The following is a 16,908-nucleotide window of genomic DNA, read 5'->3' as shown; positions in this document are numbered from 1 at the left end:
CTACATTGCTGCATCTTGGCTTCAAAGCAAGAAGAAATGTCATGAGGGTATGACTCAGTATTGCTGTTATATAGTTTTTTCACCAGAGAGCACTGGTGAGTCTATATTTACCTTATACTTATCAATAATGTTTGTGTATGTTATGAGTTCATTTATTTATTTTTATTTATTTTATAGTTATTTGTTGAGCAACAATACCAAACATACGCTTCCAGTATTGAAGGATTGGCTCTTTTCTTGCTCAACAGCTGCATCACTTTAAACATCGTCTGAATTATTGTGAAAAAACAAACAATTTGAAGAAGTAACTTTGGCTTTGGTTTATTTCAATAGATAGATAGATAGATAGATTCTTAGAGTGATTTGTAAATTAAAAAAATTGCACTACAGGGTTTTTCCTGCATAGAGAATTGGGAGGCGGTCCCTCCGTCAAATTTCGTGCCAAATTCTAGTACTTGTTTTCTCGGTACTCGGTGGATTTGACGTTTGTAACTGCAATTGCGGCCACTACGGCAATATAGTGGCGCTGTATCGTAATCCGTGCATCAGGCAGAGCCATCCCAAATTGCCAAAGAAGAAGAATATGAATGCGCTGGATTTTCTCCCTGTGGGAGGAGGCGGCGACCTGATTTTGTGGCTCTTCAAACAGGGGGTTAGGGTCGCCACCCGTCCCCTATAATACGGGATCGTCCTGTATTTGAAAATAAAATGCTGCGTCCTATAATGAATCAATACTGGATGCAATTGGTCCTGTATTTTTTACTATTTTTTATTTTTACCTTTTTCACATAAAAGTTGGCAAGGGTTGCCACAGATGCATATTATCTTTTTTACATCCAAGTACACCCATCTTCTTGAAAAGTTTCTCTAAATTAACGTTACATCCCATTGTGTATATTTTTTTGCAGATACGTCTCAAATCACAGATTATTTTAAAAGGAGAGTTCGCGAGGAGGAGAATCGCGAGGAAGGAGGTGAAACACTGCAGACAAAAAAGTTAATTCATGTTACTGCCCGCATGATTTTCGGCCAGGAAAAAGTCCTGCACTAGTTGAAACATCAAATTGTGTTGCTTTTTTATTTGAACCTAAGAATGTCTAGCTGTATATTTGAGAATAGCTATTTAAAAAGATATTGCATTGATAGTGCCGCCTCCCATTGGTCGTTTGGTCAGTGCATCTGTACAGCAGGGACCAGGGTAAATGAAGCCCAGTTCATTCCAGTGTGAGACTGGGTGGGTGCTTTTCTTTTGTTGTTTTTTTTATTACTCATTTATGGTGTGTTGAGGTTGGGGGTGGAAGCTCCGCCAGGCGTGTTTGCACATCTGCCTAGTCGATTCCATCGTCTGCCCTGAGTGCTGATGCTTGCTGACAGCTTGACTGAAGGACTGAAGGTGTGTGTGTGTGTGTGTGTGTGTGTGTGTGTGTGTGTGTATGTGTGTGTGTGTGCGTGCGCGCACGCACATAAACTACAGCTCCATATCTTGTGTAACAGTTGCTGTATTTGTGGCTTTGTCTTGTATGAAAAGAAGGTGTATTTGCGGCTGTGTGAGTGTTACACTGGATGCTGTGTGTGGTCAGGCTCATGGCCCAGGGCCCAGAATCATCCAGTTTCCCAGACTTGAAAGAAGGAGCAGCGTTTTATCAACAGCAGACACGAGTGGTTCTGGGGTCAGATTAGAGGGAATATGGGCAGCTTCTCATCAGACATGTGTGCAGGGTCCAAAATAGCAGCCACTCATTTGCCTTCAGCTGAAAAACATTTGATTATTTTCATACACATAACGAAAAAGGGTTACAGTTGTTTAATTTTTTAAAAAATTGCTACAATCCAGTATAGCAAATGTGTTTTATGGCTCAGTGCGCACATATGGAACACAGACTCTGAGGATGTGTAGTTATTGGATTGTGTACTATAGTTACAAGACTTAAATAAGATGTGAGGTCGTTTGGCAGCTTTAACAATACAGCTGGATATACTGTAATACCTGTTACTTCCTGCCATGAGGGAAGTCCATCCAGCCCTGTGGAACCAAGAGCAGTGACGAGTATGACATTTGTCAGGAGTGATATAGTGTGAAGACCTGTGATAAACAGGGTTTAATGACGATGACACTTAATTGGACTGAGCAATAGGTTTATAGAGAGGTGTAGTGTTATTATAAGTACTGGAGTGCACCTATAACATGCGTGCATGAATGTGCACCGTTAAGTTTCTAAGGTTAGGTACCCACTGTTCCTACAGTGACATGTTCACATATATCAATCAACTATGATCAAATGATCAGATGTTAGACTGACTTTATGAACAGTTTGATCATGCTGAGAATATAAGGCAGCATCAGACAAACATCCAGCTCAGTAGCATTAGATAATACCATGGATGTAGCAGGTTGTATTAGCCTAGCATTAAGCAGCAGGTGAATCAACTTAAGTAGTTTGTGTGTTGAATGATTTCATTTACTGACTTGTGTCGAGCAAATGAAGCTGCATTGGAAACATCCATTCAGAGGAGAAGCTGCAGTGCAGGAAGAGGTCAAGCTAAGCTAACAGGCTAGGCTATGAAAACATAGCTAAGCTAGCTTTCATTTCCAGCAGCACAAGCTGTCCAAGTGTAAAAGACTGACTCTGTCATGTTTCTGTGTGAATACATCACAGATAAAGAAACTGTCAGAAGAGTGAATGATGAATGAAAGGATGATTTCTGTCTTTTCATCTTTACTAATTAACCATTTAATTCACCAAGCAGCTCAGAGGCTATCTGTAGCTACCCACATCTTTTAAGGTGGAATGTGTTACTCAATGCATGATTGAGATTTGTAAATCAATTAATGCACCTTAAATGTCAATATAACAACTTTGACCATTTCATTTTTTTTATTAGCTCTCTACATGACACAAGCTTCAGTAATGATTGAATCTTCACACTCTTAAAACTTTATATAAATTTCAACTGGATTATTTAATTTCAACACCTGGAGAAAAGAAGTGGCAGAGCGTCGTTCCAGTGCGGTCTGGCAGCACTATCCAGATTCCTAACTATCTGTATGACTAAAGAGTGATGTAGGTACCATCTAAAGTTTTAATAGCAGGATAGACAGACAGTGGAGAACACCATGTACGCTACTGGTTATATCTGCATTTAAAAATAGTTCATGATTAAGAAGTGATAAAGAATCAAAGGCAGAGTGAAGATGAGTTAAGGCTGGGGCCCAGGGCAGATTAAGTTTTAGTATCTGCTTAAAAATGGACATTAAAGTAGTGATTAGAAAGAATGGTGTTATTTATGTATAATGTAAATAGTGATGAATAGAATAGACCTCCCTGTCTCACCAGGTTATTGTTAGAAAGTGGGCTTGATTCAGCCTCATCAGCCACAACAGTCTGTGTTGTCCTTTTAAGATAGGCACAGAAACAGTGGAAACCAGGTGGGAATGTGTCGCCAACTTTGCACCATTTTGGTGCTATGTAATGACGGCCAGAGCCACAGCAGTCTCACAAACAGGTTGCTAATCACTGGGTGGCGCAGCTAGTAATGATACCATAATGTTATCATAACAAAAATTTTCAATTCATTCAGTCATTCAAAACATGAACTTATTTATCTTTCCATCCAAAACAAAGTGGAGACTCATTTAGAGACATATTCCAATTTTCCATGACATGGTCTTATTACTGTATTGCAGTAGTAGTCAATTATATTGTTAATAATAACGAAGTCAAGAGTCTGATTGAATTATTCATACATGGTGATCATACTTGATTGCATTAGTTTACTCTTTCTGTTCTGTATCCACCAGAGTTTGTTTTTATTCAAGTCACCAAATCATAGCTATTTCATTCACTTGTAAGTTCAATCATGTAAAATATAACATCGTACAAGATTAAAGCAAAACTTATACTGCTGTAACAGACTTTCAGTACATTGCATCATTTTGACAGAAATCATAAGAAAATACATTTACACTACATAACATACTTTTTTTTTTTACCTTATATATTTGAAATGAATGACAGGTGGAATAAAGTCATTAGGCTTGGGATGATATTTGATGGTGAGTCTGACACCATTTTACTACTTTGCTTACTGTTAATTGTACCTAGGCATAAACAAGTAACACTTTAAACTGCTGTTTAGTGGCAGCATCACTTATACCTGAAACATAAAATACATTAATAGAATTATATATTATAAAAATAAATCTGAAACATAAAATACAGCAATATGATAATATTATATTGTACTAAACATTTTTTGTGTTGTGACATAATTTTGTTTTTAAAGGTAAGGATCTTGAAACTTGTAACATACTGTAACACTGAATTGCAGCTGTTATATCTGAGCTGTCCATATTCTTGTTCTTCAGTCATATCTTGAAAACATGTCGAGAGTCTTGTCCACAGCTGTCACCCAAGATCTCATCAGCTGTGGCGCTTTTTCTTCTGCTTTCCCAGAATCTATTTCTTAGCTTCTTGCACTGTAGTCGATAATCACCACACACACACACACACACATGTCAAGCTTAGAGGGAGAACAGGGACTTTTGTGCAGGTGATTTTAGCATCTCTGATTCACCCCCCACAAACTGATACACATACACACCCCTCCCCCTCCCGGTGATTGTTTGATGTTCCACTCAGGGTGTCTTTGTGTCTTTAATCAGCCTTGGACACCTGATGAAAGACAGTTGGTTGATGGCACGGTGTACACACACACACACACACACACACACACACACACACACACAGACCCTATAACAATGAGTCATCTAGTGCTGGCACCAGACCGGCCATGGTTTCACTTTTCCTTCTGGCTTTGTTTGAGTAAAGAATATGGATAAAATAATATATCATGTATATGTCATTTTATAGCAACATATTGTTAGCATGTAGAAAATGTTCTGGGAAATCAATAGAGAAGCTGCCAATGGATAAAATAACAAACGTGTCGAGTAATACAAAGTTCTGCTGACAGTTTACCTGTGTAAAATTCTCCTGCAGTATATCTCAGTCTGTAGAGGTTTTTAGATCTGTGTGATGATGGTTGGTCTCTCCTTCCAAAAAAAAAGAAAAAGTGATACCAGAGCTGTGCGTTTTTTTGACACCCAACACATAATCAAATAGTAGCTAAGGGAGCATATCACCTCTGTCATTTTTCCTAACATTGATGACGCATTCGTGGTCCGTTTCTGCCTCTCTGGGCCAATTAAATGGGCTGTTCTAATTCTGTTTGACAACGGCTGGGCGTGCGGCGAAGAGCAGATTAAAGACATGAGAGGTTGCTCCTACAAGCTGTTTGTTTTGTAATCGCTTCTCCCACTGATCAATTCACTTCAGAGGAAACTCAATACATAGGCCACAATGTGCATGACAGACAGAGCCACAGCCATATTACAGACTTGTTGCTATTTTCATTCTGAATGTTTTTTTCAGGTCCTATAGGCATGGCCTCTCATTAGAACTGACTTGACCAGCCAGATCAAAGCCAGGGACCGTAGATCACTGACACTGTCAGATTTCACTGTTTCCACCAGATATGTTCCTGTATCCAAATACAAAGTGTAAATAATTTAGATAAATGTGCTTACTGAATGAAGTCCCTGTTTTTATTGTGGAGAACATGAGGGAAGTCTAACAATACAGCTTCGCTTTATATCACATTAATGTCGTCGATAAGGCATTAAAATAATCAGATTGAAATGTACAGAATATTATCTACAATTAAAAACATTTGGTATCACTTTACCTTTGTAATGTCCAAATATATTTTCCTAATAATTTGATACTAATTATAGGGAAAATATACATTTCCTTTAAAGAATCTCTACATTTAAACCTTAATGAATGTTAATTCAATAATGATTTATTATTTGAAACTTTATTCTGTCTGGAGACAAATGTCGCATTTTTCAGCTGTGCACTGACTAAAAGACGAGTTTACTGGAGACTAAAGATTATTTTAATTGGTTTTATTAAATTTATTGATTTAAGTGTAGCAGTTGAACTCTGCCATTTCCCTATTCTTTTTTACCAAAGTGCCTTTAGGAGCCATGAAATATTTTCAGAGAGGAACGGATTTTGTGGTTTATATTTTGATATTGTTATTCATTAGTCTTTGTGATATCAGTTATCGATGTCATTTATTTTTGTGTGATCACAGTGATTATGGAGAGTTGGGTCACATGGATATGGGTGGTGACATGGATATTTGTATAGTTGTTATAAGCACTTGTTCAGCTGTGTGTCAGAAGTGAGAGGGGATGAGTAGCCCACTGCATTTTTTGTTGACTGCCACTTTCTTTTGGTCGCTGTAGCTATTTTCACCATAATTTTGTGCACAATATAATAAGTTGATCTTTTTGTTAATAAAGTTATTTTCTATCATACATTTTGGACTGGCAGCGAATCTTGTTGGTAGCATGTCAGACAAATCAAACCATCCCCAACCTCAGCCTCTCTGCTGCTTTTAATTTGCTTCCTGAAGTCGGAAGTCACTGCAGTACCTGTATCCTCCTGGTTAAACCAAACATCAGCCTCTGGGGATGAAAAATTAAACTGTTACTGAAGTACCAAAACCTGCAGTTCTTCTGATGACCACTAGAGTGCGGCTCCAACAGTGAGTCAGTCTCCATAGACTCCCATGTTAAAATGTCCAACTTTACAGCAGAAATAAAGATATTTTCATCCTGGTACAAAAACAGTTTTGGTCTCTAAAGCTATTTCCTCCTTAATGACAACTGTTTATGTAACTCAGCTCATTTCATTAAGGCCTAAAATTATACATAATTGGGGGCGTGGCCTCTTTGAGTGACAGGTGGGTGAGTGCATGCCAAAGTCTGGGCTCCACCCACGCCCCACCTCTTTGCCCATTTCTGGATTAGCTGGGAGTTCGAGTTGGAGTCAAGATGATGACGGTGGAGCAGCTCACTCTGAGCCTCAAAACCGCCCCTCAGTAACCTGTGGGTGACGTCACGGAGTCCACGAACATCTTTATTTACAGTCTGTGGGTAAAATTAAACGTAGTAGGGATTTATCACCTCCAAAAGGGAGTTTGTGGGTGACTCGCCTCAGTTTCTCATCCACTTTGATTAGTTTCACCCTTTGATTTTGTTCCTTGGATGACAGTCAGCAATGTGAGCCATAAGTTCACATTAGTATAACAAACTCTCTGTAATCTTTGAGATGATCCAGGCTATTGATTTATGAAATTACTCTAAATGTCCTTTTTTCCATCCAGAAGGATCTGACACTGACATGACGTAGGCCTGTCTGTTTTCCTTCTGCTATGTCAGTCTTATTTAGCGTGATGGGAACCACTGAGTATCTTTGCTGTTTCTACTGCTCCATGACAAAAATTATATTAAATAGGATGTATTGTGCAGCAGCAGAGCCAAATGAAATATAACCATTTATCCTATTCTGTCGTGCTCTTCCTCCCAGACTTACCGAGGATGAGAGTTGTGCAAATTTGAAATAGTTATTTTGTTGAATGGGAGTTCAAAGGGCCGGAAGAGACGAGATGTTAACGACCTGCAGCCTGTTTACCTGTAGGCTGGAATCAGGTGAGACACTGCGCAAATGTTAAATGAATGATAAGGAAATGTTTTGTGGTCAAGCAGTCGGATCATAGGCTCCAAACGGCAAAATGACATTGTGGCTACCCAGCAGCTGCAGCAGGTGGTGAGCTGAGGAGGAGATAGGCTCAGTGTTTGTCTGACAGACGAGCTCTGCTCTTCAAAGCAGAGGAGAGACTCAAATGCCAACTAGATAACAAGGGAAATGGTGTCTCACTCCTCTCTGAGCCAGTGGTGGTAGTTTAAAATTTAGTTGTCATTTAATAAAGTGTGATGATGTAACAGTCATTGCAGATCATTAGTTTTCAACGGCGGGACAATGACAGTCTACAGAAAGGGAGTGAGTGGGCGACTGAACCACTGCTGCTGTTGATACAAGTGCAAATTAGGCAGAGCGCCTTTTTGTTTGTCCACGTCTCCATAACAACTCCTTTGTTCTTGGCGCTTTTGAAACCTGCTTGCTATGATAAAAAGGCAACTTGAAAATTCAGACTGAGCCACACAATAAACAGTGCGAAGCTAAACTTCATGGTGATTTAGCTCAAGAAAGATCTGACATCCACACCTAAACCTTGAATCCATCCATGTTTCGACAGAGTAATTACTCTGAACTGTGTGTGCCATTGACTCATTGATATCTGCAGATTATTCTGTGTGTTTGTCCAGGTTGTAATAGTTTCTGTATCTGGGAGCAGGTGGTCTTGGGCGAGTGGAGCTGGTCAGTGGATGTGAAAATTGTCATAATGTATAAACAGAGTGAATGATAATGAAGAGACGAACGTGTGAGTAATGATAATGTCACATGTGTTACAACTCGCATCTGTTTACATTCACTGTATCTGTATACTGACAGGCGGCCCAGGGTGGGTCAGTGTTCAGCTTCTTTTAAAAGGGGCTGATCAATATTAGGCTGAACAATTCATTGAAATATTATCAAAATCGCAAGTGCAATAACCAAATCAACAGCTGCGGTTTTTACGTCTCCACGCTGGCGACAGTCAGAGCAGGAGCCATATTGTTTTCAGGTTGTCTGTCTGTCTCATTCTCGTGGACGTGATATCTCAGTAACACCTTAAGGGTACTTCTACAAATTTGGCAAAAACATTCACTTGGACTCAAAGATGAACTGATAAGATTTTGGTGGTCAAAGGTCAAGGTCAGTGTGACCTCACAAAGCACTTTTTATCCATTACTCAAGACTTCACAGCATTATGACAAAATTTCACATGAATGGTTCATATCTTATATGACTCTGGATAAACAGGATGTAACCTGAAACTAGTCTGAGTGGAGGAGGCAGACAACCATGAGGAGGTGATTCTAGTTTTAATAAAGGTCAAATGTGTCACATCATCAATCTTAAATGAAGTGTTGTGGTGCTACAGAGAGCCCCGGCCTACAGATCATATTCTCCAGAAGTAAAGGAACATGTTTGTTTGGTTTATTGACCAACAAGAATCAGATCATCATCATTTTTATATTTTTCTAGTGAAATTAAATGGGAAAACAACCATTCCACCTGAAATCATGAGTCATATCACAATATCTGCCAAAATAATTGCAGAATGATTTTTTCGCATATCATTCAGCCTGAGGGCTCCAGTACATAAAATGTCTGGTCATTACTACTTCCCTCCCCGCCCCCCATAAAATAAAGGGCAGGATAAATGCTGTTTGCAGGTTCCCATGTTTAGATTTTATCAACATAGCCTCTTAACAACATAAATTTAGTACAAATTAAACCAAGACCAAACCACAAGAAACTGTTGGCCGCTGTTAAATATTTAATGTAATGTAGCATGTGTATGCTCAGAGAGGAATTGTTGTAGAGCTCTATATTGTTTTGATATTTTAGTGTTGCAGTTATGAGTCTATCTGTTCAGATGATTTAGCATCAGCTGACTTTCATTTCCTGCCTGTTTGTTATAACCAAGCAGCAGCTGACGGTAGAAATACATCAGGTCATGTTTGAACCATAGAGGAAGACCAAGCTGTGGACGGGAGCAGTCTAGGCGACATGAGCTGTCTGCTGTTTATCCTCATACTTGAATGTAATGAATTTTTTTTTTTGCATCTCACTCCATTCTCTTAGACACACAAATGAACTTTGAAATTATGTTGAGTTTATTTCCAAGTAAAATATTGATTAAAATATTTGTCAATTACACAGTGAAGCCCTGTAGCCGTTGTACAGAACTAATTCCTGAATTCAATTCATTTATACTTATTTAATGTAAAAAAAAAACTTTGTGGCTGATATAATATAATAATAATAATAATAATGTTACAGATTTCCCCACTGTGGGACTAATAAAGGACTATCTTTATCATTGATATGATCCTGTAGCACTCAGCAGATGTATAGTTTTAATAGTATTGTTTATCGGCTCTCTTTGGATGGAGCAGTGACCTGTTAGAAAAGTACTGCTGGGTTCAGCTGACCCCCCCCCCCCCCCCCCCCCCAGGATGAGACTTGCTCAGTAAAACTCCATGGAAACCTCTGGATGACCAGGTTGCCGTTGATGGGATCATTTCCACAAAACAGAATGGAAATACTCCGACGCAGTTTTTAGATTTTTTATCTTATTTTTTTTAACTTAACACTCGTCTGTGATATTGTGTCTGCGAACATGTACTACACAATATGCGTCACTGTTAAACAGCCTAATAAGTGCCTACGTAAACACCCAAGCAGCCACCGGCCATGCACACCACCCCTTAGCCCTATCCACCCCCATCACCACCAGGGCTACTAATTGGATGTGGCAGGGAATTGCGGCGCACTTGCCTTGCAGCGACTTGTACCCTATAACCATACACAAATCGATCTGACATGTGGTATTAGATTAAATTACCAAGCAGAGCAGTGACAGGGAAAAGGATTTGTTCAACCCCCACCTCTCCATCTCACACGCACCCTCCCAGACAAGCTGGAGAACAGAAGGATGTTCAGTCAAGTAACGGAGGATGCTGCTCCATCCTAGCTATCCATAAGGGTGTCAGGCCAGCCTGAAGCGAGCCACCTCTCCCTGTGTCCACCTCCTGACCACTGCTCTGATGGAGGTCAGTACAACACATGATAGTCAAATATATGACTCTGAGCTTCAGCACATTCAGTCTGAAATGAAATAATAGATACAACATTAAAGTGCCAAGTCTCAGCTCTAATTTTTGGGAGATAGAGGATTTTTTAAAACACATTGCCCAAAGTTTAGGGATTCAAAAGTAATCAAACAGAGACACATATTTAATATTTAGAGGAAAATACTGCACAGTCAGTTGGTGTGTTTCCATTATCCCGCTTAAAAAAACAGTGATGGAAACACATGACTTTCGAAAAAACTCTCAAATGTCACAATTTATATGCTCACATTAGGTAGACTACTCCACAAAGCAATATTTCACTCAAGTGGAATGGAAAGAATTTTTTCACATTCAAGTCGTGGCTCCCGTTGTCAGGCCTCAGGGAGACAGTTGACGATGTGGCAAGAGGAGAAAACCCAACTTTATTCACATAACATCACTCAATGGAAACACAGAACGTTCACTACTGTGTTTTGCCGACTTTTCTAGACATCAGAAGTCCATCCTCCCTTCACTGCAGCGTCCTCCAGTTCCTGTTGCAGTGTCTCTGTCTGTAGTCTGGTCTTAAAGCAGGTGTACTGTCGCCCAGACTGAGATCATGTGACTCGGCCGCCTCTTTGTCAGATTGGTCTAGACAGGGGTTGATTTTGTCTCAGCAGTCCATAGACCTTTGTTCCAGAACTCTACCTGTTTCTCTCTGTGTGTTTATGAACTGCAGTCTGGACTTTCTGGGTCTGAGTCTTACCAGGGGTTTATATCTTGTAGTTAGAAGTTCAGCAGCTCTGAGAGGTTCTCAGAAGTATTTCTATGAGAGTGTTTTATTAGCACTGTGTTGATTAAAAGAACATGTCAACCAGTGCAACAGTGGAGCTCAGGCACAGAGGAATAAGATGTATGTGGCTTTGGACACATAATCCTTGTCAGTAAGACACAGTCAATGTTGGTTTAGGTCTGCACATGGAATTTATTGACAGAAAGAAAAATACACAAATTCACCAGACTTCACTTTCGATATTCGCTGTTATTGATCAATCCACATTCCCCACAATAAAGTTAATTCAGATAAAAATAGAAAGATTTTCAGAACTTTACAAACCATTGCATTATCTGTGACAAAAAGAAGAAAGAACGCAGCATTATGTTGATCGACTTTATTAGTGTGTGTTGATCCACTTTTGTGGGGAGAAGACAATGTTAAATCAGAGTGGAACAGAAAGTGAAATGGATGTCTTTTATCACAATGGAGTTTTATTAGAGGGATCAAAGGAAGACTTGTCTGGGTGTTTGTCCTGGAGGTAAAGGAGAGAACTTTAAAGCAGTGATAGCTGCCATTTGAACATATTAACCTTTCATTTGTTCTCTGTGGCAGTGCAGATAAAAGTGAGGGTGGATTTGCTGAAATAAATGGTAAATTGCATCATTTACATCTGGCCATTTCGGGGCTGCTGTGTTCTTTGTTTGTCTTTCGTGCACAGAGACGAGTTAGCGAGAGCTGCTCGTTGTCTTAGTCAATTTTAACGAGGTTAGTCCTGCTGCTCAGCCCCGAGAGAAAGCTCTACTACACAACAATTAAAGTCAGCAAACAGCAACTTCTCTCAGGGAAGTCAGTGGAGAGAGGATTCATCACGCTTTACAATCAGAATCATGTTACCAAGCGTTTGCTTCATAGCAAGAAACAAAAATATATATATTTATAAAGAAAGAGAAAGCAAGTACTTTACATCAAGAAGCATAAATAGAAAATAGAGAAGAACAATAGAACATGAAAGAATATAAAAATAAGGATTAGAGTTATTCAATGTTGAAATGAATTATCTGTAGAGTTTTGTGCAGTAATTTGCAATGTATTGACCAGGTGATGTGCAGAGGTTCAGTGTGCAGTATAAAGAAAATATGTGTAAGATAGTGATCAGAAAGGATGGAATAAAAAACAGATGCTACACAGTCTGTAACTTCTGCCTCCAGCGGTCCCTTATTTAAAAACAATCACAAAAAATGGCATTGGGTGACATCATGAAATGGCATTTGATCATGGGAGTTGTTGTCTTCATCACCATTACCGCAAGCTCCTCCCGGTTTGGATTCCTTCAGTATCAGTGGTTCAGGAAATCAAACAGACCTGCTAATTAGAACCGTTAAAAACACTGAATAAAGCAGTTTGACATTTACAGTCAGTGTTTGAGCGACTCTGTACGGAGGACAGAGACTCAGGGAAGAGCTGGAGCTGAGATTCATGCTAACCTTTGTTTTGATTGCTGAACCAGACCAGGGCTGAGCTATTGCTTTTGCGATAATATTACGATATGATAAAGTGTGATTTTCTAACTGCAAAGCCTGCGATTACACTCTGGTCATGTGACATGCAAGCCAGAGTAGAGTAGTCAGCTAAAAGAGGGAGCAACAACTTGGCACGCTTCACTTTGACCTGTTGTACAATGACAGAACCTGGCATCGCGGAAACTTCAGTGTCAGAGCAGCAGTATGTCGGTTATGTGGAAATATTTTGGCTTTAAAAAAAGAAGATGCTGCACAGCGTCAGGTATAACCTGCCTTGCTACCATTGCTACGTTATGGGGCAACACAACTATCCTGTATCAGCACAACCAAGCCATGTACCACAGTTGCATGGCTAAAATGCCGACCACCAGTGTGTCCAGTAAGCCAAATACCACCTGACAAGGATCACTGACTTGAAAGCATAATTCCATATGAACGTGATTCAAATCGGCACAGGGAAATTACTCAGGCAATAACAGAGCTCACAGGGAAAGATATGATGCCTCTCAGCACAGTAACCAAGCCTGGGTTTACGGCTTTGATGAATACAATGGATAAGCGGCACAGCATGCACTCCCACACATATTTTAGCCAGATTGTGATGCTGGACATGTATTAAAAAATGTATTATACTCAGAGGTGTTCTTGTAATTTTGTATTGTTGGACTTGACAATCATTCCTTTGCTTTATTCAGACTTGGACAAAACTGTAAACTGAATTTGGACCTAAGAGAAGAAAGCTTTATATGTGTGGAAGCAGTGCTGCTGCTGGAGAGCTGTAGGATAGCCCTCACATATAATTAGGTCCATATGAGAGTCTGTGACTGTGCATATATTGGTGGTGTGTATAAAAGGGAGATTGCCTCTATTTGCACTTCAGCACAATGGACTTACACCCTCCTTTGTAAATTTGTTGAAGGCACAATGGCCACATGGTGCAGCTGTATACACACAGCTACAGAGCTGCTCCAATTAGGGATGTTCAGCACCTACACACACCTTTCAGTGGTTCTTCCTCAAAGAGCAAAATAACACTGAAGAAGAATGTGTGTTTTTTCTTTAGTCATTGTTTGTCAAGGTTTAAAACATTTATTATTTTGGTTTTATTTAGATGGTCCTCTATGCTTTCAAAACTCAACTGTTGTTGAGTGGCAGCATCGCTTATACCTGGAAAAAAAAAATTGTAAAAAAGGGTTATAACACAATTATATGTTGTAAAAAAAACAACAATTTGAAACGTAAAGTACATTAGTATAATTATATATGATAAAAAACCATCTTTGACATAAAATACAATAATATTATATATTATAAAAAACACCTGAAACATAAAATACAACAATATAATTAACTCAAATGTATCGAGATGTTACATTTTGGAGTGTAATGTAAATATGTTAAATAAACATAAGACTGTATAGTGTAATATATTTGTCCATATGTTTGTGATCAGATCTGCTGCTCCACAGTTGTGATAACCCTGTGAGATGGACTGGATTATTATTATTATCAGTTGCGTATTGTGGATACATTTGATGTTCCAGTGATTTCTCCTTTTCTTGTACACAGTCTTCAGAACATTGCCCACAGTCATGTGTGATGTGAAGCTGAATAGGCCTTTAGCCTCCATATTTTCTCTATTGCCTTTTAAATGTTGTTACAGTCTTCATGGAAGAGCTGTAACATGGCCAGATTCGATTAACCATCGAGACACACACACACACACACACACACACCAAATGGTGAAGCAGAAGCTCTTGGCATATAAAACCTTGAAAGTTACTGATATACTGGAGTCACCGGGTTGCAAGAACTACTCACCTGAACAGACTTGTTGTCAGCACATAGGAGTGATGTCATACAACTTTTTTACTATTCACCAATTTTCTTGTGTTTGTGATGCGTGGTCCAGGCCTGTTGATGTGTCCTGTGCAGATAGTTTCTCCACATGGGGTGAACCTCATGAATGAATCTGCAGATTAAATGTTAGCAAAATCAACTATAAAATAAACCATTCTATCATCATCATGGCTGTGACCACGTTTGTTTTTATCGGCATGGCAACATTCAGTTTAATAGTCATTAGGGAAAGTCCTGTGACTCCGACAGCTGCCTCTGGCTTGCTGATTGGATGATATTTGCTCTTTGATAACATTTTTGTGAATGAAAGTGGCTCATAAACGGAGGGGAGCAGGGTATATAGAAATGTGGCAGCGTCAGTTATGCTTATGATCAGGGCTCTCCAGCTTGTATAGATCATCTGTTTATTAGAGGCCAGCCCTAACTCAATCACTTCCCTCCACCAGAACCGTAACACATGACAGCAGAGGAAATTACAGTCATTCGTCTCCGTCTACCCACATCATGTCGTCCATCTGTTTCTGGCTTTTAAACCAGGACGCTTGTACTGTCTTTGTCCTTTCTCTCCTCCTCCTCTGCCTCATTTAGCTGTTTACCTGCACCTAGATCACACCATACATCTTCAGTAAGCTGACAGTCTCCACCAATCACAGTTAAAAGTGTACAGGTTTACATTCACCGCTGACGATCAGCATAGGAGGTGCCAATGTCTTGATAATGTACGTGCGCTGTGTGACAAACAACCTGTCAGGCATAAAGCAGGTCAACTCCGCATCACAACAGGTGTGTTGTGGGATCTGTGACTTGGACTGCAGTTATCAAGGCAGCCGGGGATGGAGGTTTAATTGCAGCTTTCTCCTCTCCCACAGAATTGCCACTTTCCGTTTGAGTCTCTCATGAATGTGCTGGGGGCAGGTGTCAGTGATGCACTTGAAACACTTGTCATCTTACAGTTTATTCTCATTATTATTCTTTTGCATCTGGACTAAAGAAATGTGCAGTCCCTGTTAGTTGTAGGTTGTAGACAAACATAAACATTCAATATCTCATTCAGAGCCACTCACCAAAAAATGGGATTATACTTTGGGGCTCTATAATATCAAATTATAAATAACTGATACTCATTAACAGTTCCAAAGTGCTACTACAGGTCACGAACTCCACAGGGAACCTTTAATGCAAACCTGTTCTGGTTAAACTATTGTATTATTTTAATTTTAACCTTTAAACAATTGTCTTTACTAATTAGCATGTTTTGTTGTCTCTCTGTGAATAAAGAAACTGTACCTGTCTCCTTCTTCTCTCTCTCAATACTTCTTTCCCTAGTTAATCTTTTTCCTTGAGCCATGGTGTCAGTTTCATCTGGAACAGTTATTTAACACACACTCTGGTTGATGTACCGCTCACCCAGATACATTAACCTGCTCGTAACCCCTCTAACAAGTAAATTATGCACAGTTATTACCAATGAATCATCCATAATAAAACAACGTGTGGCACACCTTTCTCCAGTCCAGCATGGACAACGTTCATGTTTTTACCATAAATAATCATAAATACAAATCATACAGTATTTTATTTTGCAAAATCTTCTTTACCAAACACACTGAGGAAAAAATAATAATTAATAATAATAAAATAAATAATAAATTAATATTTTTTTTAATACGGTATTTTCTACTCTTCCAACCTGATTTTCACAGCTCACTCAAATCTCATATATATATATATATATATATATATATAACCTGAGGTTATCCATAAATATTGAAAAATATTAATTTAAAAAATTTGGTCAAAAGAGAATTTCCTTCTTTGTGTTGCCAAAGAGATTTAACCTCTTAGAACTGATCATGCATTAAGCACACTGCAATACTACCAGTACATAAAGCAGATCCTCTAAATCAGTACTGGTGTTCACTGCTCTGCTTTCTCCTGTGTGCCTCAGACGGAGGTCATCAAGGGGCCATGTGGCAGCGTGGGGATGACCTTCAGGCATGTTCCTGCCACTGAGGGCGACGCAGTCCACGTCAGCATTGAGACGGTCACGCCCAACTCCCCCGCACACTTGGCAGATCTGCAAAAGGGTGATCGCCTCATCGCCATTGGAGGTC

The 16,908-nt window shown here is 39.4% G+C and overlaps 1 protein-coding gene across 1 annotated transcript in view; it reads left to right on the top strand.

Moving 5' to 3' along the window:
* Window positions 1-16,908, top strand: part of pdzd8 (PDZ domain containing 8) — a 49,274-nt gene that overhangs the window by 26,651 nt on the left and 5,715 nt on the right. The window contains exon 4 of the mRNA XM_023430571.2: window positions 16,743-16,905. Coding sequence (XP_023286339.1) covers window positions 16,743-16,905 — 163 coding nt within the window. The remainder of the gene's footprint in view (window positions 1-16,742; window positions 16,906-16,908) is intronic.

The sequence above is a fragment of the Seriola lalandi genome, unplaced genomic scaffold (assembly GCF_002814215.2).
Source record: "Seriola lalandi dorsalis isolate HSWRI2012SDOR001 ecotype SW California unplaced genomic scaffold, Sedor1 jcf7180002054907, whole genome shotgun sequence".
Lineage (NCBI taxonomy): Eukaryota > Metazoa > Chordata > Actinopteri > Carangiformes > Carangidae > Seriola > Seriola lalandi.
Note: the sequence above shows the minus strand (reverse complement) of the source record. Positions and strands in the feature narration are given on the sequence as shown.